At 37.0% G+C, this 25,131-nt stretch overlaps 2 protein-coding genes across 8 annotated transcripts in view; one reads left to right on the top strand and one right to left on the bottom strand.

Annotated features, from left to right (window-relative positions):
- Nucleotides 1-11,074, bottom strand: part of LOC120416854 (transcription factor collier) — a 73,467-nt gene extending 62,393 nt beyond the window's left edge. For 2 of the 7 annotated variants that reach the window (XM_039578747.2, XM_039578749.2), the window contains exon 1: nucleotides 9,820-11,074. In XM_039578747.2, coding sequence (XP_039434681.1) covers nucleotides 9,820-9,941 — 122 coding nt within the window. In that variant the 5' untranslated portion in view covers nucleotides 9,942-11,074. The remainder of the gene's footprint in view (nucleotides 1-9,819) is intronic. The other 5 variants (XM_039578748.2, XM_039578746.2, XM_039578751.2 and 2 more) reach the window with 4 other exon arrangements.
- On the top strand, nucleotides 9,940-23,456 carry LOC128092715 (uncharacterized). The gene is made up of 2 exons (XM_052707092.1): nucleotides 9,940-10,099; nucleotides 23,218-23,456. Exons 1-2 carry the CDS (start codon nucleotides 9,940-9,942, stop codon nucleotides 23,454-23,456), a joined length of 399 nt encoding a protein of 132 aa, XP_052563052.1.
- Nucleotides 23,457-25,131: the final 1,675 nt, after the last annotated feature.

Here is a 25,131-nt window from a genome sequence, read left to right as displayed (position 1 = left end):
ATTCAAGCCAAGTAAACAATGTTAGATCTGCCTCGGAATGGTCAACCCTTTCTGCTCAATTTCCAGCTTCCAATCGTAACAAGTCCAGTTTCAGGCATACATTATTAAGGTCCTGAGGTTGGAATTGTCTAAATCGAGTGTCTAGCACACACAATTTATCAAACAATAAATTTGATTAGTAACCAATTAAATTTGAACAAGCAGGCAGGCAGCACCCAATCTGGGTGTCCACATTGTAAGGCCTGTAGTCGGACTAGGTCTACGGGCAAAAGTGTGTTTTCGTCGGAAGGACAGACACAGAGTTGTCCCCCAAAAATGGTGTGCAACGACCAACGTGGACCAACACTCATATTTTGTTTATTACGGTTATAATTTCATACTTGGCCGTTATTGGCACCCTCCAGGTCGTTCTGCTATCACCCGGTCGTATAGCACGCCGGGGCCTATCTCTCTGGCCCCAGTTCCGGAACCTCTGACCAACTGCGCTGCACAATCCAGGAGCCATCGTGTGCTCCAATTTATGCATTCGACGCCGCAAGGATATTATCAATATTTCGATGAAATTTTATTGGAATACGTTTTGAATAAATTTGTACTGTTTTGCATTTTAATGTTTCGTTGCGGCGACGGAACCGGAACGATTCTTCGGCCCGGGGAAGGTGCAGAAGGACGACATGACACGGTTCATGTCCGGATGCAAGTGCAATTGGAGGTGTGATACGATGCCGGTTGCGCCGCAGGCTGCCCGGACAGCTGTGCTGCCGGATCGCACATGTGTTCAAATTCAAGAACTAATTTTGTTGCGGTTTGGAGTGTTGGTTAGAGCGTCGGACGCCTAGAAATTTTGTTGGTTATGTAAATACGGAAGTGCAGTTTGACGCGGAAGTCGTGTAAATCTATGATCTGAATCTCAATCACCTTCGAGTTATATTTAAAGGTGAATTGATGTTATCATTAAACATATTAAATAATGCTAGTTTTGTAATAGTTGAATAAACTTTTTTAAGAATGAAATTAAATTTTACCATTTTTTTCAACTTTGATTTTTTTATAGAAGTTGGTATTTATCGGTAAATTGAGAATTCAATTCCTGGAATTCTATAGTCATGACTCTTCCAAAGGACTTCTAAAAATATCGAACAGCGGAAAAAGTCTTGTTTTTTTTTTAATCAAGATCATGTTCTGCAATTCCAAATACGTCAAACTTGAATGTTAGACAGCAATGCAACATTCAGGTTTGCCTGGTTGCCTGATAAATCTTGGAATGTCGGGAAAATAAAGATAAACACTCTCCAATTTTCAAACTTTTCATTTCCTGACCATTTTAACAAATTTTTGATAAAAATGAACTAATTATATGCTTAAAATTCAATAATAATTTAATTTAATTCCAAAGTAAATTTATTCTTTTTTCAATAAAAAAAATCAATTAAACCAGCTGAATTCTATAAAATTTTGAAAGATTCATAACTCTCTTTCCTTCCCTATTCAAAATTGTTTTTTTTCGTCTGTCAGATTTTTTCTAGATTTTTAATCGGTACTTGGCAGATTATTAAATTTTCTCCTGGCTGCTTTTGCTGTATTACCAAATCTCCAGTTTGATTTTTGAAAAAGTTCTAAAAGCTACTGTGTTTAGTAAGTTTATAAGGTCTTAAAAAAAAACTCAAGAAATGAATTTGACCAATATTCCACTATTGCGGTATTGGCCACAATTGATTTGAGGGTCAAATTTGAGAATAACGATTTAATTTGTGCAAGGACCTCGGACAATCGAGTCTAGACTGTACGTTCTGTTATCTCACAACCAATTAACTGTCAAATGTTCATTTTAACTGATATTTAATGACTTTTCCAACTTCTGAATTTGGTCACCCATGTCGAGCATCAAACATTACACAGTAAAAAATACTAAAATAACACCTGAAAAATTTAAGAGATCTTCTGAAAAAAAAATAAATTTGGATCAGGAACTGATGATATTTTCATTAGTTCCTGTTGAATTTCACATTTTTACACATTCATTTAGATAAAATTACTCAAAAAGGGGAAAATATTTATCTAACCAAATTTTAAACATTCTTGATTTTACCTTTATTTACTGTCTAGTGTTAGCCGATGTTGCTCATATTTAGCCTTGAAATACCGCAGCTTGTGGTGCAAGATTTTGGAACACTTTCTCGTAGGGTACCCTTTTGTAGGGTAAAATGGAGATATTTGATCCTTGTAATCTTCTTGCGAAGATTTCTTTCAATTTACTTGTAGATTTAGATTTTAGTCCACTCACACTTAGTGAATTTTTAATAAAGAACAAATAATATCCAAATATTGTCAACCATGGCGAAACTCAAAGACACCCTATTTATCACGAACCCAGCACGTATTGCCTAACCTGTCACCAAATTGACAAGTTAATTAATCCTAACCTCAATTACTGTGCGTGTATGTGTCACAAATCGGTCACGGCTGGACTACAGCCGTGTCTACATTCGTACGTCACATCACGTCACTAACATTAGTTCATTCACTCTCACACCGCCATGACCGATAATTAAAACCTAATTAGCAGGCATAATAAATAAGCCCATAATTGGGAACCTCACGGCGCACCAGGAACAAGCAAGTGATTCCAGAATATCCTTTTTCCGGGACTTTTGTTTCACTTTCGTTATCCTTTTACTCGTACTTCTCGAACGAGAGAGTCATCCTACTTTGTTTTGATCACACTTGACGAACACACGAGGACATAATCATAATTACGTGTCTCTCGCCCCACGCATTTGTCCGATGGTTTCCAAACTGATAAAAGGACACACACGCTATTATGAGGATATCGAAGGTTGGGTCCCACCCCGATGTCGGTCACAAATTCGACGAAAATCGTCTCGACAGGTTTAATGACGGTTCGGTGGTTCACGTGAGTGCGACTATTATGTGACAAACTGTTGATTCTGCGATCGGACTGATTAGCTTAAATGGTATGTTGGAAGGGTTCTTCAAGTTTTGTGACTTTTTATGGGAATTGATCTTCATTTGTATCAGATTTATTGTAGGGATTGAAAAATTTGTAACAAATTCAAAATTAATTTCCGTCATATCTCAAAAAGTATTCAACGACGACCAAACTCTCAACCAAAAGTGGCCAATTGATTTTCAAGCGTCATTAACTCCTCCCCCTCGTTGATTTCCGAATGTTGCTGGAAGGATCTGATTTTCTGCCACATCATTATGCACCCGGAAGAGCAAAATTGATCCCAACTCGAGTGGAATGAGCACTCCCCCTCCCAGGACCAATCCCTCCGGACATACACCTGTCCGATCCACCCCCAAATCGGCCATGAATGCGTAGCCGGAATGCTGTCCGTCCGTTCCGTTCAAGCCCAATCAACACCCTCACTCTCTCTCTATCTCTCTCTCTTTGATGGTTGCCAATTTATGTTTGCTTACCGAGGTTGACCACCACTGTTGGGAGCAGCTCAAACGAGCGCCCGCTTTATAAACATTAATTGAATTGAATTTTAACCACATGATTATGTGGCGTTCCGGCTTCGGTTCCGGAACATCGGACCTTTTGGCCACCACCTCGGTTCAACTGCAGCTCAACTGCGTGGTGAAATGTTAATCGTTTGATATCGAGAACAGCAGACTGGCTCATATCAGCATCGTCATTAGTCTCTCTCGATATGGTTCTGAATTGAGGCTTCGACATGGTCCTGGAACATCACCACGGCTCGAAATGGGATAAGCATTATCATCAACGGCTCATCACCACTTCCAGGGTTTTCGTTCGCCGGACTGTGCCAGGACTACATGGGATGTCGTCATACATATTCATCTCGGCCAGCTTGTAGCAATCGAGCCTGCAACAACACGTACTCAGGAGTATAAACTGACCATATAATCCGGATGGGCCATGAACGGACGGAAGTGTCACGAGGGACTTGATGTGGGCGAGAGAGCTGGAAATGAGCTTACGACAACGATGTTATCGGAAGTGGCTCTCATTTAGTGTGGAATTGGTTCATTTTACGTGCAATTTGAACTATTTATTATGTTTTTGATGAGTTTTCTTGGTAGCACAGGTTTTGATGAAAACCTTTTCAATCCTATTGACAAAAAACATCGAATTTTAAAGTTTTATTATGAATTTCAATTGAATAAAATTATGCTTCTTATGTTTTAAATTTCAGGTTACTGTTTGAAATATACCGATACTGTTTGTTTAATTTGTTAAAAAAACAATGTTCATCTTTTGTTACGCTGCAGGTTTTTTTTGTTGTGAAATCTTAATTCGTCCGAAAATCATGACAACAAATTTGGCCTCTTCAGAATATTTCTCTTAGCGAGGTGTCGAATAAATTTCAAATAAATTAACAGCAAAATTATTATATTTTACTCATTTGTTTATTTTAAAAATCTTCTAAATGTATTTTTATCCACGTAATATTTTTATTAGGAAACATAGCATAATTCTTTAAGGCCAAAAAAACACACCTACGTTTCGATGATTTTCTATTCGAAGTTACAAAATTTTAGCCTATTTAAATCACAAAATCGTTACTTTCACAAAATCTTTAAAGGAAACAAAAATAACAAAAATATATTTTTAATAGCTATGAAATTGTTAATTAAGTGTTTGAAATAGGTGTCACAAATTTCTAACTTAAGTTTCCTTTTGACAATCATGAATAATTTATCGATTTGGTAGTTCTAAAGGTATGAAATTTGTCATATTTTCATTCAATTTATTATAGAAATATGTTTGAATTTGTAAAACTTGTTTAATATCCATAAAGTTTTGTTTTAAATTCTAGTAAAAGTTCCTTTGTATTAGAAAATACTTGTAAATTATGTTTTGTTTCTTCTCTCAAAAATAACTTAGAAATTTATTTTACTGCTTTCTGATTCACAAAGAAATTATGAAAGTTTCCAGTTTCGAAACAAGCGAACTTGGTAAAATAGTTAGCATAACAAAAGTCAGAGGTATTGAATTAATAAGTTGGTTGAAAACATACTTTTGCATGTGTTTTGAGCACTTCTTTGCTAAGTACAGTATAGATTTTACTTTAGCGCCTTTTATTTTAACTCAAGAGCATATGGCATAATTATTAAGCAAAAAAACGGGAAAATCCAGCAAAAAAAAAACAACAAAAGTACCGTAAAACGGGGTGACTTTGATTGCCGGGGTTACTTTGATAGGATTGAGATTTTACCGCAAAATGAAGAGTACAAATTAAATACGTAATGGTTTGAAATAATACTGACCGTGCTAGAGGAGTATTCAAAGTACCTCAAGAATAATATTTTGAAAATTTTAAAAAATTAGTTAGCTATAATATAGAAAATGTTGATGAAAGACATTATTTCATACTTCAGAAAGTGTCATGATTTTCTCAATGAACATGATTTTGAATCGGAAAACGGAATGCATTTTCGGATTCTTTGGACAATTTTCCACTAAGAGAAGGCAAAATAAGTTTGTAAATAATAAATAATATATGTTTTTGAAACACAATTAAAAAAATTCTCCAAATTTATAGGCAATGTTAGTTAAACAAATGTTATGTAAAAACTTGTGATTCGTGCTTCGAAATCAGTTTAAAATGTAATATAAATCAATCAAATTTTACCATTGGCCCACTGATTTTCTTTACAGTTTTCAGTTGATTTTTAACGATTCACTTTAACTTACTTTCTGATTTGCATAAAAAGTCTTAAAATAAAAAGAGAAACTTTAAAATTCTGTATTAAAATTGTGCCTTAGGTCTCTTTACCCTTTAATCTTAAATTGACGTTAATTCAAATAATCACCCTCTTTAATCTTGTCACTTTCACAAATAACCGTGTGTACCTAGATAAAATCTCCTTCCTCCCAATCCAAATCCTTCCAGCAGTTTTTCTTGCCCAAAGTTTACAGACAAAATCTCTTCACTTTTTGCCCAGCGAAACTGTGCCTCGCAACAAATTACAGAAAATTAACACAAATGAAAATGTTGTCTTCTGTGCTGCTCTCAAACCGCTCAAACTGAAACAACAAAAACCTGGTCGTCGTCGTCAGTTCTGAACCGTTGACGTCCTTGTTGTGAGCAAAAACGGCCCTCAAACCAAAAAGAAGCAAAAGCAAGCAAGCAAAGGTGTCAAGATTACTAGCCGATTTAAACCGTTTAACCCCTTTTTCTTGCCTCCCCCTGCTTGAAGGAGGGCTTTGGCGTGAGGACGGCGGCAAAAGAGCTTTCCACAAAGAAGGGAAAACCCGAGCAGTTGGGGCGGGAGGGAAAATTTATTCAACGTGTGCCGCCGTCGCCACTTTCCGCCAAAACAGCGCACGAACGTCCAAAGTTAGCACAGCAAGTAAAAGGAAGAAAAAAAAGCGACCAAAAACCCGAGATTGGCGGTATCAGATATAAATTGCTACCGCTTTGCTTTTTTTCACTTTTGGATTCACTGTAGGTCGAACTGGCCTGGCTGGCAAGCAAACACAAGCGACGGGGGGATCCCTCTGAAGCTGACTGATTTTCCAAACAAGAAGAAAGCTTTCACGCGGCGGCATTTCGACATGGAACATCGGTTTGCGTTCAGGTATCGGCCTGTGAAAGGGTACACGGTGAGTTGAGTTGAGTGAATTGAGTTTTAAAAGTTTTCGTTCAAAAAGTTCAACAAATTGCATAAGATTATATTCGTTTTCCACATGTTTTACTAGCACTGATGAAATTTATTGCAATAAAAATTTCGATGAGCGTTCACACATTTATCTGTTTTACACAGAGAAAAAATAGTTCTCAAAATCGTGAACAAGCGTTCATGAAAATGGGAACCACGAACAAAATGTTCAAATCCCATGGTACGATTTTGATTTTGGTTCCCCTTTTTATATTCATGTTAAAGCTGCCTGAAATAAATCAACTACCACCACCACCCCTTTTTATAAACGCTTGTTCACGATTTTAAGAACTCTTTTTTTTTCGTGTACATAGATTTAATTATTTTTGGAAAGTTTTTGTGAAGCATGAAAAGGATAAATGAAGGCAAGGTGTGATATCAATGATTAAAATTTTATTTAAAAAAAGGTATTTAACTTTTTTTTCAATTATTTTTCTTGTGTAATTTTATTTTTCAAATTTATTTATAAAATTACCAGAAACAAATCAACTTTTAAAATAATATGCTTAGTGGCGAATATATTTTTTTCAGTAAGAGTCGTACAAATTTATTTTTCAAATTTATTTATAAAATTATCAGAACCAAATCAACTTTTTAAATAATATGCTTAGTGGCGAAAGTATTTTTTCAGCAAGAGTCGTACAAGTTTTAATCAGATTCATAAATTTAAATAAAAAGAAAAAAGGCTGAAAATCGAGTTTTGCAACGAGTTTTGCAAAACACTGTGTGCAATTCCGAAAAAAACTCTTTGAGTGCTATTTTCAGTTTCGCGAATTAGGCCATTTTATCTCTTCAGATGGACAGAAAAAAATCAATTAATTTACCATAACAGTCACAAAAAATAGTAAAATAAAGCAGTTGCAATTATTTATTTCTTCAAGTTTGGCCAACATCATTCCTTTAAAAACCTTTTTTTCTGTAGTAAATTAGACATGCAATCAACTAAATATCGTTATAAAAATTTCAGCACTGCTTTTCATTTTCAAAATGAGTTTACTCCAGAATATTTTGAAAGTTAGTTAGTTAGTTACTGTGAATTTGGCTATAATTTTGTTTAACCAGAATTGAGGGACACAAACGTTTAAAAATATATGCATCGATCTAAGTTGGCTGTTTTTTCCCATTTCTCAAAAATACGAAAAAACACGCACAGAAAGTTTCACAAAATTCTAAAAAAATAATATTAAATCAAGAAATTTTAGAAATGACTGAATTGAATGATTTTTTAGGCAAATTTAATGATTTGTTTAAAAATAGAAAATTAAATGCAAGACATCGGTTCTGATAAAAGAAATATTTGTTATTTTTTACCAGTTTTTTTTGTTTCTCAAAAATACAGAAAATACAAACAAATTAAACCGCAAACAAAAAGTTTTTTTTTGTGATTATCGAAATAACATATTTGATGTCTTCAAATCTAAGAAAAAAAAAATGTTTTTTTTTTATAAAACAAATGAGCTTATGAGACCATTTATTTTGGCTCCCTGATTATGTTTTATGTCTTAAACGTAAAAATCCTATCTAATCTCTTATACTGTAAATATGTTAGGCCCTTTCAAATATTGTTTGATCTTTTGTCACAGATCTTATTTTTTAGTAGAATCATTGCCAACCAATTTACTTGCAAAGTATATTTCTCGTTTGAATGATAGCAAAAACAAAAGTTTAGTGTAAAATGTAGGTTTGAATAACTCTAACTACACAGGAAAAAAATAGAATTTTGAAAGATTGAAAATTTGTTTGTTTGAATAAATATTACATCTTTTTAAGGTAAATTTACATGTAAAACGACACATTTTTTCATCATTCTCAGAAAATAATTTACATGATTTTAAACCTTTTGCAATAATTGAGATAAGATATTTTTTCATGACATTTTAGATAAACATATTCAATGATAACAAACTTTATGAAACTAAATTTTAAAGTGGAGTAATGAATTCTTACAGCTGTCACTTTACATTTAATAAGAAGTTATACAATTATTTTGCGATAATTACAATAGACCAAGTTCGGAATCTGTTTTTTAAATTACTTTAATATTTGAATAAATTGCAATTAATTTGAATTTGAACATTCGCAACATCTTATATTTTGTCTTCAAAATTTACAGTGTAAACCCTAAAAGAACACTTTACAAACGAGATTTCCCCCCTCAATTTCCACTCCCACATCCCTCCAATCTCAGATCATCCACGCTGCAAAAGGGCAAGAAGAAAGTTTATCGCTTTTTCGCCCTGCGCTCAGAAAGTATTCACGACTGAGAATCACTTCCAGAGCTGAAAGCTGAAATCAACACCGTTTCCTGTACATTCACTCACTTTTTTATCTTGTCTCTTTGAAATGTTTTTGTTTTTTTTTGTGCGATTAAAATGTTTACTTTCAATGATGTTCTCAAAAACAATTACACTTGGCAATAAATCCGCTCAACTTAAATCCCGCAATAACAATTTACGAAGTGTTCGACCATTTTAGACAAATTAATTTATTGCGAAAAATATTCAATGAACCCGTCGACCCGCTGACCCAACTGCCCAAACGTACCACGCGCCGTCCTATCAGCACAAATTTTATCGTTTTTATGAACCATATATTTTGGATCGAAAAAACACCCAGCCCCGTTATAAACAATAAAAAGTCCTCGCGTCTGCCCCGTCGAAAAAAAAACGGGATTCCCACACGCGTTACGCCCGTAGTATAACCTGCAGGCGCCAGCGATAATGATTATCGCGAATTTCCCCCCTCAAACCAACAGCCTACTGCCATCATCATCATTGGCGCGAAAAACCATCATCAACGTATTTTTTTTCCTCTCCCCTAGCCTGCCTAGATGCGGTCGCTAGATTTTGTCACCTGACGCGCGCAAAATGGCGCAAAAACCTAAACAATTTACAACTACCGCGGCTTATCGCGAAATGTTAGGCGAGATTTAGGCTCTCGCGCGCCGCGATGAAAGCCGCGATGAAATACTGTCAGTTATCGCGACTCGCGGATCTTTAATAATTATGGCAGTGCTGATAGAGGTGGCGCGCTCGCGCTGCAAATCGATGACACTACGGCGGAAGTGTTGCCAGATTCCCGTGATTTATGGTCGCGGTCGTAAATTTTTGGCACAATTAAAGTGCGATAGTGCCCGCCCGATGTTCAGGCTTTTGTATTTACTTGGTGGTATCGACGGCAGGCTGCATCCAGGCGCGGGCTCCGAGCGGTTCCTCCTTGAGCGAGGTCATCGGGCCGCGCGGCTGGTTCATGTCGGCCCCGGATGGCGGAAGGCCGAACATCATGCCACCGGCGCCGCGCGGCACCGACGACGGGTACAGCTTCCGGCCCCATTCGAGCTCGAGCGTTGGCCAGGGCGATGCCGAGCTGAAGCCCGGCACGGTCTCGTCCGAACGCAGCTTTAGTCCGTTGTCGTACACCGTGACGACTATTGTGACCGCTTGTTGATAGAAGGTGCCGTGGACCACTCAGGTTCCTCCGGAGGACCTGAATGGGTTGAGCTTGGTCGCTTCTTTTTAAACCACTGATTCACCACACAAGACACTTCGCTTCAGAAGCTTACGAATGTCACACTTCCGGTTGTTTCTTCTCACGCACTAATCGACAACACCACAACACAATTCGTTATTCACCAGGGATCGAAACCCAAACTTCCGCAAAACCACATAAATCACCGCACGTACAGGTCCCGGTCGAAGACGTGTGTGTCACCTCTACTGGTTCTTCTCCACGCACATGTTCCACTATCGACGTCTACCACAGGTGCTACCGCTGTTGGTCTCCAGTGTCCGATTTGCTACTGCTTCACCTCACACTCCCGAAAAACACGGCCTGTTCCGGTTCCCGCGCGGGTCAGATCTCCAGAGAGTGTAAACGTTCGTCCCGTGTGGCTGCTAAACCCCAACTGAAATCAGCACGCGGCCAAAGTTACGATCGGAGTTTTACACTAGCGGCTGCTGCTGCTGCTACTGGTTCTCTGCCACTGGAAACATTCGTTCGCTCCGCTCTGCTCTGTTCCTTCTGGGTTAACTTTTGAGTTTTCCCGCTACCCAAACCCGTTCGCCAGAAGGAGACGGCACACGCTGTCGTCGTACTCCTGCTGCTGCCGTATGTCCCAGCTGGGGCTTACAGCTGTGTTGGTGCGTATACACACCGGATACATGGCCGGAGAGAGCCACCGCGACGCAACGGAGCAGTCGTCGTCGGATTTACAATCCCTCCGGTGGCCGCTGCCTCTTGCCATCTCGTTCTGTCCCTCGGAACCCGCCGAACCCCTGCGCTTGTACTAATTCCCAAACGCGCCAACTCCCAACAGTCTGAAAAGGATATCTCTCCGGAGTCAAATTTACCCCAGTCCCAGTAGGCTCCGCCTCGCACTCGCTCTCGCTCACGCTCTCTTCCTTAATCGCCACGTGCGTGTCGCGCGCGCGTCGGTAAAGCAGACCTAACCTATCAATCGCGAACTGATACCGAAAACCGTACAAGTGCCAGGAATCTTCCCCAAAAAAACTTGAACCTTTTCAATTGATCACACCGAATCCTATTGACCAACATTCGACCAACAATTTCCCAACGAGACACAGTGCATTTCCATTCATTATCCTCCAAACTCCTCCCCTTCGTTCGAATGCAACTCTCTCACCAAAAGAGAAGAGAGAAAATATAAAGCTAAAGAGGGGAAGTTGCGCTGCGGTCACTGTTTGGCTCTTTCTCGCAAGCCCGCTCAGCATGCGGTCGTTCTCACTCCACTCCCACTTGGCTTTGTTTGTTTATGTTTCACATCGCTTGTACTAAATTCTAGCAGTTGTGACTTGTTGCGTCTTTCCTTCCTTCTTTGTGCAACTAGAAGAGGTGACTGCATTCGGTGGAGAGGTTGGGTTGGTTGGACTCTGTTTTTTTCTTTTTCTAAACAATTTGCAATGGGGGCGTGAGTAAGGTATAGTGTTTTGTTTAAAAAATCACTTTGGTTGATGAGAAAAGGTGTGCTGGGGATTCGTTGAACATCTGTCGTGGCTTGAGAGTCATTCATAAAAAAATATTTAAAACAAACTCTTCCCGGCAAACTTTGTCCTGCCCTTTTTTGGTTCCTGACGTTTCTTGCTTGTTTGCCAATTTAGCCTCGGTTCCAGAGTGGCCAAAGTTGTCATATTTTGGCGTAAGAACCTTCCTTGGACTTTTACAAACCCAACGCAACAAAAAGCACCTCGATACGACGCTCCGTATTGAACTGATTCGCGTTCGAACAAAACTGTCGAAATTTGTTTTATATATATAAATAAGAAAATTCTTAAAAGTTCTTTAAGCACTATTTTGTGTTTTGAAAACACAACAGCACTTTTTGAAACAGCGTCTAAAAAAAATCAAATTATTCGCTCTACAGCATTTGCCTTGGCGTTCTCGATTGCGAGATTCCAATCGAAACTAGGTGTCCGAAGGCTTGATTGTTGAGGCAATTGCAAACCTCTTTTTTACACCTAAGCTTCCATCCACCCCGGGATTCGAACTGACGACCTTTGAATTGTTAGTCCAACTGCCTACCAGCGACTTCACCGAGGCAGCATTTAAAAATTTGATTTTTCAACGCTCATCATAACGTGTCTTCAAAATTTGTGGCAGGAACATAATTAATGCTGTTCCGGGTCGCATGGAACGCTCTCCAGGAATCGGCGTCGTCCGAATCACTACTCGCGGACTTCCCCCTTACTAGAGCACTTTTCTCGTCGAGACACTCGCGCCGATTTGACTCCGACGATCTATTCGATAGGCCAATGTCTATCCGGGTCGAAGTGACCAAATGTTGGGGCCCACATCTCTCAACTAGATTCTGGGTTTTTGTGTTCTGGTGATAAAAACACAACACAGGGTTCAATTTGCTATATTTAATCCAAAAACACTTGTAATTTCGTTCACTATTTACACACGTTGCGTCGTTTTTCGCGGTCACGTTGGCAGCACCGTCGCTGACAGCGACGCAGGGCCAGACTCGCGCACACTGGGTGACAGTTGCACAAATCTGAGGAAATCGTTCGGCGTCGTTAAAAACACTTGTAATTAACACATTTTCTGCAATTTTTTTTTTCTGTAGGGTCCTAAACAAATGTAAACATTGAGAGTTTCCCACTTACAAAGAATTTTCATTTGTTTATAGTACCTAATAAAAAACCAAGCTTGGATTATTTAAATCCTTCACTAAAAAATCTGAAATTATTTTGCAGACATTAAATCATGAACTAACTACCAAACTTAGGTACATTTCTACCGAAATGAGTTTGAAATCGATAAAGTTCAGCCGGACTCAGTAGAAACTTTAGTGTGTACTTTTCGGTTGCATTAAAATTTTGCTTATCTTTCCAAGCAACATTTTAAACCTAAGCTTGTAGCATACTTTGTATAACAAATGTTGCAATGGCATGCTTTAAAAAGTGAAAATTGATTTTGTTTTGATTTTTAGCCTTTTTAGGGGTCTGAAATCAGGGTTCAAAAATCAATAATATCAAAAGTTTTTTTTTAACAAATACCTCAACTCTTCCATAGTAAGTGCTTCTCGACATTTTCAAAAAATATTAGGTTTAATTAAAATAATATTTTTATTCAAGAATTTTAATTTTTATAACTAGTCAAAATTCCAATGTTTTCGATGCTAAATTATAGGAAATATTCCGATCTATGTGAAAATTGTATGTTCAAACATTATTGGATTTTAACTTTTTATCGATTTTTTTTACAATAAAATTTTTGGTCTTTTTGATTTATTTGATTGTAAGGTATCAATTTTAGTCGACATCATTCTTTACGTTTAAAAAAAATATGTTTTTTTCATATTTTGTCAATAATGCAAATTGTGACATTATTCGTTATCAGAATATTACAGAAAATTACTAATTTCTATAAAAGTTATTTTATGCAAATCTATTCTTGTGTGGGAAAGTCAATAAAAAAAATGTATTTTTAATGCGAAACTATTTTTTTTATTCAGAAATCATATTGCTTCTTTGATCATAACTAAAGTACTTTACATGCGAGTGCAATGTAGCAATTTTTGCTTGAAAATAAAGTCAAGCAATGTTTAATGTTACTTTTTCTTCTATTTCGATGTATTTTTCATAAGATGCTTGAATGCTTTCCATCCTTCATAATTCGCTTGTCGAAAACACTTTTCCACTTAACTGGTGCTTGCTCCAAGTAACAATTTTTCCTTAGGCTTCGCTCAGCCTTAGAACCGTTTATCTCATAACCATATTTCACGTAACCTTTCAAATCTAATGTGTTTACTGCCGAGCGATAAGACAACAAACAGTTTATCTTCTGCTCTGGGGTTGCTTCTAGCTTCTATAAAAGAAAAAAATGTATTATCTACTCAAGATTATTAATCTGATGAATATCAAATGTGAAGCGATTTGGCTGGTTGCGAACTCAAGTGCAATAAATTCTTCAACAAAGTCAAGATTCCCACCTTTGAAGCACGAGCAACAACAATACACCAATCTTGTCTTATTTTATCCCATCGTATTTTTCATACTAGACTCCCACTTGTTAAACGTGAACTGAAAGGAGGAAAGTTTGCTTTTTTTCCAGGCCAAAGCTAATAAATAAATAAAAATAGCATCCAATTTGCATACGAAAGAGGATGAACTCAATCCAGCCGCGAAGTGAACTCACCTCTTCTGTGGTGAGCCGAAAAGCGCGCGTACTCGCGATTTTCAAGTAGGTTTGGCATTGTCAAGGATTGCGTCCCCCACCCACCCACGTGTGCACACGATAAGGATAATGAAGAAGGATGAAGAGGCAAGAAGAAGCAGCGCGTAAGCAAATTTATGCTCTCGGAAGATTTCTCCTGATGGTAGACAACCCCCATCGCAGCGTGTTGTACGAGCAGGGCGCCTTAATGTATGCATAAACATATTGTCGAACATAAAAGGAAAAAGTCGCGATTTATACGTTGGAAGGTGGAAGCAGGATGAAATCACGGGCTTGCTGCCAAGCCTGATTGAGAGATCTTCGTGTTTTTCTTCAAGCGCGAAGTAACAAACCGTGGGAGACATTGTCGATATATGGAAGGACTTTTACAATCCAATGAAGTAAAAGAAAATAACTTGAAGAAGAAGCACTTTCAGAAATTATATGGCACTTGGGTGTTTAGCTTCGGTGACAAAGCTCGTATACAGATAATAAAAATTAGCATAAGAATAATAAAATGAGAGCATTCAGGACGCGCCACTCCTCGGGAAGCAATCTTCAAGTGGGGCTCATTTCGCCCACGTTCTCTGGCCTCCTCAGGATAATTGGATTTATATGCGTGGAATCACGCGAAATTGCCGAGCAGCAATTTAAGGGCTCATTTCCTGCGGGCGGTAAAATGGGTTTGAGTGTGTGAAGGGCGTCGTTGACTTTTGAAGGAGGTCATAAAACAACATTTACATGTGTAAATTCAAGTTTACAAACGAAGAAACAGTTTTCATTAATTTCAACTTCTTATACACAACAAGAAACTGATACTTTTTATGCATTCCTTATTTCATTTCCTTATTTGATTTATAATTGAAGAAACTTATTTAAAGATATATAACCAATTTTCAAACTCTTCTTTGTGAAAAAAAAACACAAATGCTTTTACTGTTGTTTCTTTACTAACGTATGAATACGTTCTCATAGATTTGCGATTTTTCTATAACAAACTTTTTACAACGTTAACTTTTGCCCTGTAGCCCAAGAAGACGGCACTTTTTGGCAAAATTTTGTATATATTCGGATTCCTCGGAAAATTTCACGCAAGTTTGAAGTTAAAAAGTTGTTAATTTGATTGAAAAAATGCCATTTAGAATAAATTGAATAATTTTTAACATTTTGTCGAATTATGGGTAAAACAGTTATTCGCCTACTTGATACAACATTTGACGTATTGATCACAGGGTGTACAAAATCTTTTTTTTTAATGTTTTATATAATTATTTTTTTAAAATCAAATTTACGGTGCACCTCGATGCGACCTGTTACACACTTGTGAAAAACTCACTCTTAAATAAAAACAAAATCTAGGACATTAAAAGAAGAAGAATTACTGCAAAAAGTTATTTTGACACTGAAAGAAGGAATTATCATCTAAAACATTGACAACGTTGACCAAACTAAAATGTAAAAGACATTGGCAAAGTTACAAGCCAAATCAATAAACCCAGGATTTTCAAAAAAAAAAAAACATATATTTCTGATGTTAGTTTGCAAGTTTGTTTCCCAATCCTACCAATCAATTACTAAATAATAATTTTTAATGTGTTTCTGAAACACCATTCGAAAAAAAAATAATGTAAAGTGAAACATAAATCAATATTTTTAAAGAACTATTGATATTTTTTTGTGAATTGAAATAATATTTATTTTATTAAATGTAAAAATTTACGAAACATGATTTTAGGTTTTGTCCATGCTTCTTATTAGCTAAAAAATGAGTTTTTTGCTCCCAAAACTCCTAAAAAATCATCAGTTTTTGTAAGAACAGCTATCAGATTGTATATAGACTTTAATGGACAGATTTGTATCTTGAGCACGAAAAACTAATTTAATTCAATTAAATAATAGTTTTTGATAAAACCGAACAACACACTTCCCCTTGATTTGAAACAAACCACTAGCACCTCCATTTTCACAATCAGATTAAAACAGCATTTAAAACATAAGTTACACGAACTATTCCAATAGAATACACTTAACACCGAATACATAAAATAGGTTATATTTCTTGTTATTAGTCGAGCTATTTTCATTTATTTTAGTTTTGTGGATCCCTTAAAAGCAAATCTTTTTTCCACTGGGATTTCACCTTAGTATTAGCAGTAGTTATTCTTCATTGCCCACCAATGTAAAACAATGTTCTCAGCATAAATTTAGTTTGCTTTCGTCCTTTACATTAACTTTTGTTAGCTGAGCATTTAAGGAGACCACTACCAGGGGGCTCAATTATGAGCTTTTTGGTGTGGGGGTGTGATGGAGGGTCCTTAAAAAAAACAATATTAAGGAAAATTGTATCTGGCGCTGGTGCTGGTTCGATAAAGTGTACCGATTACTCTATAATTAATATTTGAAATTAATGTAATTTTACAAATTACACAATAAAATAAAAAGTAATACCAACTTTTAATTGCTTAGAACTTGAATCAAATAATATGAGAGTATTATGTGTATCAAACTTGCAGAATATTGACGGAATAGTATTTTCGAATCTCGTTGAAGAAATTATTCACAAAAGCAATAAAAACGTTTCACACCTTCTGCTCTCATGTTTGCGGTAAACCAACAAAAATCTAACTTTTTCAAAAACTTCCAACGATATCCTTCCCTCACTAACTGACTAGGTCAGCCCCAAAAAGTGTGAGCCCACGACGCCCTGCCGGATGTCCCACTGCCCCGTGGCCAACCCCCGATTGCAACGTCCGAGAGGGGCCATAAATTAACAATAAACGCCCTGGCCACAATTCGTTTTCCATGCAACAACCCATTTGTATGGCCCAAAACTTTGAAAGCCTAAGCAAGATGATAATCACCACCAGGATGAGGGACTGACCGGACCGGAGGGAAAGGGGGAGGAGGATACGGAGAAAGGGTCAAAAGTTGAAAGTTTCCTGCCGAGGCGAGCGGCACTTCCTCCAACTTTCCGAAACAGAAGGATTATTACACTTCGAACTCTTCCAGGTTTGTGGTGTCAAAACCCATGTGGGAAAAACAAAAACCAGCCTCGGCGAACCACTCTCTGTGGGATTCCGAAAACGGACCATCCGGCGGCGGTGGCGACGACCAATAGCCTATGGAGAGGCCAGCCTCTGCGGCAGCAAGGAAAAGGGGTTTGATTAATCCCATTAGATAGTCATGACCGCAAAAACGGCCCACCCGCAGGGACCCATAAATTCATCAGTGACGAATCGTCCAAAGTCCAAGCTCTTTGGCACCCAAAATCATCTGCTCGTTGTTGAGGTTTAGGGTGTTGAATTCGGTTTTTTAATTTTTAGAAAGTAATGTCAACTTGAAGTGATTAACCGTTTCTTTCAATTAAATTTAAATTCATAAACTTTTGTTAAAGTGTATCACCCTATTGTTACATTGCTTCACTGAAGTCCAAAGGAACATCCTAATTCTGATTCAAGGCAATTCGAATTGGTCACCCCACGTTAAAAAAAGAAGTGGTCAAACCAAGTATCGATGAATCGTCCAAAGTCCAAGCTCATTGGCACCCAAAATCATCTGCTGGTTGTTCAGGTTTAGGGTGTTGAATTTGAGTTATTTTAATTTTTAGAAAGTAATGTCAACTTGAAGTGATTAACCGTTTCTTTCAATTAAATTTAAGCTAATTCAATTTTGTTAAAGTGTATCACCCTATTATTACATTGTTCCATCAAAGTCCAAAGGAACATCCTAATACTGATTCAAGGCAATACGAATTGGTCACCCCACGTTGAAAAAGAAGTGGTCAAACCAAGTATCGATGAATCGAATGGGACAATCCTTTTCCAAAAACGAGCGACCATTCAGGAAAACGATCGTAAAAACCGCTGACTGGAAAGGAGAGGGAGGTTTGGCCGCAAAAATTGTGTGAAAATTGGTAAAACACATGTGAAACGTTGAGCAGCACACTTGGCGTGCGGTTTGTTAGCCCAATCAATGGACGGCAGAAGACAAATCGTTAGCTGATGGGCCGAAAAAATGGACGACATCTGGCTGGACGGTACCCGGTGGTGGTGGTTTAGAGTTGGCTTAGAGAGTTTTGTGGTAAAAGGATACGTGGTTCCCCCTTTTCGGTCAAATTGGATGATTAATATTTGATGACGGATGGAAACGGTTGTGGTACCACTTTGAGTGGTACTTTTTAGACAGTTTAGCAGTGGTTTCATGGATCAAATGACAATTTTCGGTTTTTGTCTACCCTCAATTTCAGGAAACATTCAAAATTGATTATCAGTTCATTAAGAAACTATCGGCATTTGAAGATAAAATGCTGGTTAGCTGACATTTGAAAAACTTTAATTTGTTTTTTTTTTTCAATAATTGTTTTAGGAAGCAGTTTTTTGTTTAATGTTTTAATGTTTTTATCGGCTCAAAAATCAGGCGCGTAACATTAATAAAAAAAGCTTAGTTTTAATCGAATTAGAAGTCTAATCAACTAAATACAATTTGGAATGCATTTTCCAGCATTTACAACCCTTCATATGCATGTTTGAGCTCGTTTAAAAACATTCTACATTTTTGTGAAGTTTCGATGCATCTTCCGCAATTTTTTTATCGAGAAAAAATTGAGAGTCAATTCTTAAATATTTGGATGTAAAATGCAATTTAAAATACCTTTTTCATTCAAATGTAATGTAATTGTAAATGTGTGTAAGCCATGGTGGCTTGTGAATTCATTTTTTTTCTATTTTTTCCCCTGCTGCTCAGTTGGAGACACATATTTGCAACGGCAGTTGTGGATACATCCCTTTTATAAATTGGTATTGGTATTCAACTCATAGTAAAATAGTATTCAATGGAACAAATCTATAGTCTTTTTTGAGAACTTCTATAAACTATTGTGTTTCATATGTTTATATGACCTAATAAAAAAAAAGTCTTGAAATATAACATGTGTTGAAATATTCGAGTTTTACAACGAGTTCCCTGCAATTGTTTTTTTGTAATGAACAATTCTCTGAGATTTCGGTCATTCGATTTTTTTTAATCCGGCTAAAACTTTTTTGGTGCCTTTGGTATGCCCAAAGAAGCCATTTTGCATCATTAGTTTCGTTCATATAATTTTCCATACAAATTTGACAGCTGTCCTTGCAAAAATGATATGTAAAAATTCAAAAATCTGTAACTTTTGAAGGAATATTTTGATAGATATGGTGTCTTCTTTTTAAATCAAATCTAACATTTCAAAAGGGTTAAACATTCAATATTACGCCCTTTTGAAATGTTAATCTAGATTTAAAATTTTCAAAAATATTGTTTTTAAAAAGATCGGAAAATTTCACGAATGTTTAATTTTTCAGCATTAAAAATCGGACCATTAGTTGCTGAGATATCGACATTAGAAAATCGTGGGTTGTTTGGGTGAGACTTAGAAAACTTCAATTTTCCTGTTGCATGGTAATATCTCAGCAACTAAGGGTCGTATCAACAAAGTTCAATAAAGCAAAATATAGAGAATTTTCTCAGCTGTTCATTTTTTTTTTTCAAAGGTGGCCAAACATGGGCACTAATTTAAAAAAATGAATAACTGCGACTATTTTGAAAAAAGTTACCTAAAATGGCTATAACTTGAAAACGGTGCACTTTGTCAGACCGGCTCCGTGGCTTAATGGTTACGGCTTCTGCCTCACAAGCAGAAGGTTCAAGGATCAAATCCCGGCCGGTACCTTTGAAATTTGGAATCAGGAATTTGAACATTGAATATGAACAAAAAACGAAATTGAATCAGGTGGGATTCGAACTCACACCTCTGGATTGGTGGTCTGGGACGCTAAGCAGTCGGCCATCAGAAGGTTCACACTCTAGCAGAGAATTGATCCGTAGTGTTGAAAAATGCTATCTTCTCATATTAAATACGCGCTGATCCCTGATTTGCCTGACGGGATTGGAAGTCTAAATATAGATCGAGTTTCCTTCAGATGCTTGCTTCTATGTTTAGGCGGGGCCGAACAATGCCCAGCGACCTCGGAATTGGACCGCAAGGAGCTCTGTCATTCTGAAACGGGTCGTTGGAAGCAGCGCGAGGGCTATCACCACCTAATACCCGGGACTGAGATAAGTTGTATCAGCATTCGGCATATACAAAGTCTGATACAAACTATACTTTCCCATAATATCGCTACCGGTTAACGGGTATTGGATTGGACCACACAAACACACACAACTTGAAAACGGTGCACTTTGTCAAATTTCACAGTACTTTATGATTGCATGTTCAATTTTACATCGAAAAACGAAGTTGACAAATTTTTGCGACCAATATTTCGATTTTTTCGAAAAAATCTGTATTGTTTCAAAATAAAAAAAAAATAGTGTTTTTTGCAAATCAAGTTTTAGTGACAAAAAGTGAAATTATAAATCACCAATTTTTTTACCGTGTATCATTTTTTTCAGTGTAGTTGATATTTATACCTACAACTTTGTCGAAGACACCAAATCGATCAAATAACTCCTTGAAAAGATACAGATTTTTGAATTTTCACATATCATTTTTGTATGGACAGCTGCCAAATTTGTATGGAAAATTATATGGACGGACTAATGATGCAAAATGGCTTCTTTGGGCATACCAAAGGCACCAAAAACGTTTCAGTCGGATTAAAAAATACAAAAATTAAAATTAAAGAAAATGACCGATTCCGCAGAGAACTGCTCTAATTCCAAAAAGTATAATTTTTCAGTGGATTCTGAAATGGTAGTTGAAGAAACAAGTGGCAAATTGAGCATTTGAACTCTGCCAAGTTAGATGTATATGAGGAGTGCTGAAAAAAAACTCGAGCTTTGCATCTAAATTCAAACATTTTTTTTTTAATCCGAAAATTGTCTAGGCAAAATACTAGTTCAAAAACCTGAAGTTTTATAAATCTTATTTGTGAACTTCAAATATTATATGAAAATTGTGACTTTTGTCTGTAACTCACAAAAACATTTTTATAAACACATAAAGTCAAGCATAAAGTTGACCTAAAACAAGTCGAAACCCCGAAAATGAGCTGTTTAGGTAAAAATTTAGTAAAACATTAATTTCACAATACTTTAAGCTACACATAAACTCAAATATAGATTCTACTTTCAAAAATCAAAGATATTTGAATTAGAACAATAATTAAATAAAAAATGATCAATCATTCTAAAAAAATACCAACTTGAGAAAAAATGTCCATTCATTTCCTAGTACATTTTTGCCTTCTTTAACACCTTGCGTGTTTTCAAAATCAGAATTAAAAAAACAGCTTTGAGTGTGCCAAATCATATTGGAAAAAAAAAACATTTTTTCACGCACCTAAAAAAATGAAAAGCTGGAGATTCCACATTGGTGTACAGTTCACTTGGGATAATTCATTCATGAAAAAAAAAATGTCCTTGTATGTTCAATTTTTGACTTCCTCACGTTACTGAGGAAAGGCTATAAAATCACTCGAAAAATGAACTTCTCAATTAGACCTCCTAGACCCACCTTCATGTATACCTATCGACTCAGAATCAAATTCTGAGCAAATGTCTGTGTGTGTGGTGGGATGTTGATCAAAAAATTGTCACTCGATTATCTCGACATTGGCTTAACCGATTTTGTCCGTTTTGGCGTCATTCGATCCGTCTTGGGGTCCCATAAGTCACTATTAAAAATTATGCAGTTTAGTTAAGTACTTCAAAAGTTATGCTAAAAAAACGATTTTAACAAAAGTCCGGAAGATTGTAAAAAGGGTGGTTTTTGTTAGAAAACCCGTCATGCTATACATTTTCAGAAAGGTATTTAAAAGACCTTTCTAACGCGTCCAAGACATTGAAGATCTGACAAATCTATCAAAAGTTATAAGCACTTAAGTGTTATTTATACGCTTTTTGGAGGCCGGATCTCAGATATTTTGTTGAAAACGTTGTCCGGATCTTTCATGCGACCTATTGTTGGATAGGTATTCAAAAGAGCTTTCTAACGCGTCCAAAACATTGAAGATCTGACAACCCTATCAGTAGTTATAAGCACTCAAGTGTTATTTACGCATTTTTTCGAGGCCGGATCTCAGATATTTTGATGAAAATGCTGTCCAGATCTCTCATACGACTTATCAATGGATGGGTATTTAAAAGACCTTTCTAACGCGTCCAAAACATTGAAGATCTGACAACTGTATCAAAAGTTATAAGCACTTAAGTGTTATTTATACGCTTTTTGGAGGCCGGATCTCAGATATGTTGATGAAAACGTTGTCCGGATTGTTGGATAGGTATTCAAAAGAGCTTTCCAACGCGTCCAAAACATTGACAATCTGGCAACCCTATCAAAAGTTATAAGCACTTAAGTGTTATTTACGCACCTTTTGCATTTTGGATAGCACCCTTTAAATGTGAGGAAGGCGCCAACCACCTAAGGGTGGATTAAGTAACGTTTTTATGTTGAAGTGACCACATAGAAGTCAAATTATCAATATTATAAATAAATATGTCATCACATCCACCATCTGTCATAACAAATTTGCAGATCATTTTAAATAATTTTGGGGGTCAATTTTAAGCTCAAAGACCCCAAAAAAAGACAAAATCAAAACAAATGTAATTCGATTATTTATCCCAAGTAATATTTTTATTTGGACTTCCTATAATCGAGTCTAAACTGAAAGCAAATATTTAAGAAAATATGCTTACTAGATTATAACAGTGCATTAAAATCAATCTGCAAAAATATCTGTCAAATTATGTGTAAAATAAATTTATTAGAGAATTTTACCAGAAAATGGTTGAACAATCTGAAGAAAAAACCTCTCTCTCCAGTTCTAAACTGCAACTTAAACGTGAACATTTAAAAAGTTGAATATATTGAATTGAGAATAATTTATACCCTTATTCCAGTACTTCAAAGTGAAAGGATCAAGCCACTTTCGCCCTACTTTAACATCGACGCCGACCTGCTGGACGACAACCCAGCCCTTCCCACGATAATCCCACGCCAAAGGGGTCGCTTGGAGCGTGCCTTCCCCCTGATTGGTGCCTCCTTCCTGGTGGGGTTCGTGACGGGGGGACTGACTGGAATCATTGAAGGAATCGGTTCCACGAGATTTATGGACGGAACGATACGACGGTCGCAGTGAGCTTTCAATTTGAGATCGGTGGGATTAAAACTCAAATTAGTTATTTTTTCAAGCATTTTGAATCACTTTTTGAAACGGTCAAGATCCGGTGGAATCGCGTTAGGATCGGTGGCTTTGCTGTACTGTTCGCTGGGCGCTTTGTTCCAGTTGACTCGGGGAGGTCGGGATGACCTCTGGAACAACGTAGCCGCCGGGGCTTGTACTGGAGTGCTGGTCAAATCTTCTCAGGGACTGCGAAGGTGCATCATGGGAGGTGGAGTTGGCTTGGCCGTGAGTTCACTCCACGTTCTTATGAGTCGGTAGAGTTCGGATAACATTTGTAGAACTCATTGCTATTTTTTGTACAATACCGAAAATGTTACACGTGACCTACAACATAACCGTGAACTTTTGGTCTCAAAATGCCTTTCCAAAATAAACACTCAAAGCTATTCCCGGTGCACGCTATCCTAATTTAAGGACCATCTATTCCAGAAATAAGACAAACCACCTCTCACACGCAATGACTGGGGTCGAACAAAAAAAAAGTAACTTCCACTTTATCGTATTATAGTACACCTATAACTTCGGGAACGTATCCTGCCGGTTGCTTCCCTGTATGGGAGTGAGAAATCGAGCTGATACATTTTATCGGACTCTTGGGAAATAATAGATTAAGGAATAGTGTAATTTTATTCACAAAATATTAAGTGGCCTTCTTGAACCCACCTTCACATTTATTTGTGGCTCACCATGTTATTTTCAAAAATAGGATCAGTTTATTTAGAATTCCCTCAAAATATCCTCCCGGTGAACTGCAATTCCGAAAAAGCAATTGAGAGCAAGGACCTATTAAAGTAACACCCTCTTTCATTCAAGCCAAAAGCATTCTCTCCAACTTTCAATAACAATTAATTTCGAGTGCATTTAAATAAATAAGCAGGGACAAATGCAAATTTATTGTTTTACACACTTCTTTCAACCCCACCTCCCCTTTTGCTCTCAATTGTTTCACGCAAAAAAAACGAGAAGTTTGCACAAACAAGGAAAAAAGTTCTTTCGGAAATTAATAATTTGTAAATGTTGATGCACCAAATTGCACCCTCGTGGCGACCCCACGTCAACAGAAGGGGTCGTCCCTTTTGCATGCACACAATCGAGCTCACACACACACTCTCTGAGGGCAATAAAAGCCGCCGCGCGCCCCCTTCATTAAATTTATTTTATTTATTATCGGGAAATTATTAATTATTATTTCGAATTGTGAATTTATCCCGTTGGCAATGTTGTTTGCACTGGTGGGGGACATGATCAGGTAAATGAGACGCTATTGTTTTACTTTTTATTCGCTGCAGTTCTGGTCCAGTTGCAATACCGTGCAAATTTGTAAGAGGGTGAAAGGGAGGGAGTGACAATTGTGTCATGCCTGGGTACAGGTTTACAAATTACAATTTGTTTTAATTAATGGCGATTGTACGGGCCAGATGGTGTCAATAATCGGTGCGGTTGGTACATTTTTGGCCAGTCAGTAGCATCGTGTCCGGGGCGTAAATTATTCCTGAACTGAGAATGGCCTCGCGCCGGACGAGTTGTGCCGAATTGGGACAAATTTGGATTTACGTGAAATTAGCGATTTGATATCGGTATAATTTGGCTAACGCGATTACCAGCATTTAAATTGAATATTGTCTGGAAT

Source organism: Culex pipiens, chromosome 2 (genome assembly GCF_016801865.2).
Source record: "Culex pipiens pallens isolate TS chromosome 2, TS_CPP_V2, whole genome shotgun sequence".
Lineage (NCBI taxonomy): Eukaryota > Metazoa > Arthropoda > Insecta > Diptera > Culicidae > Culex > Culex pipiens.
This window is presented reverse-complemented; position numbering and strand designations above follow the sequence as displayed.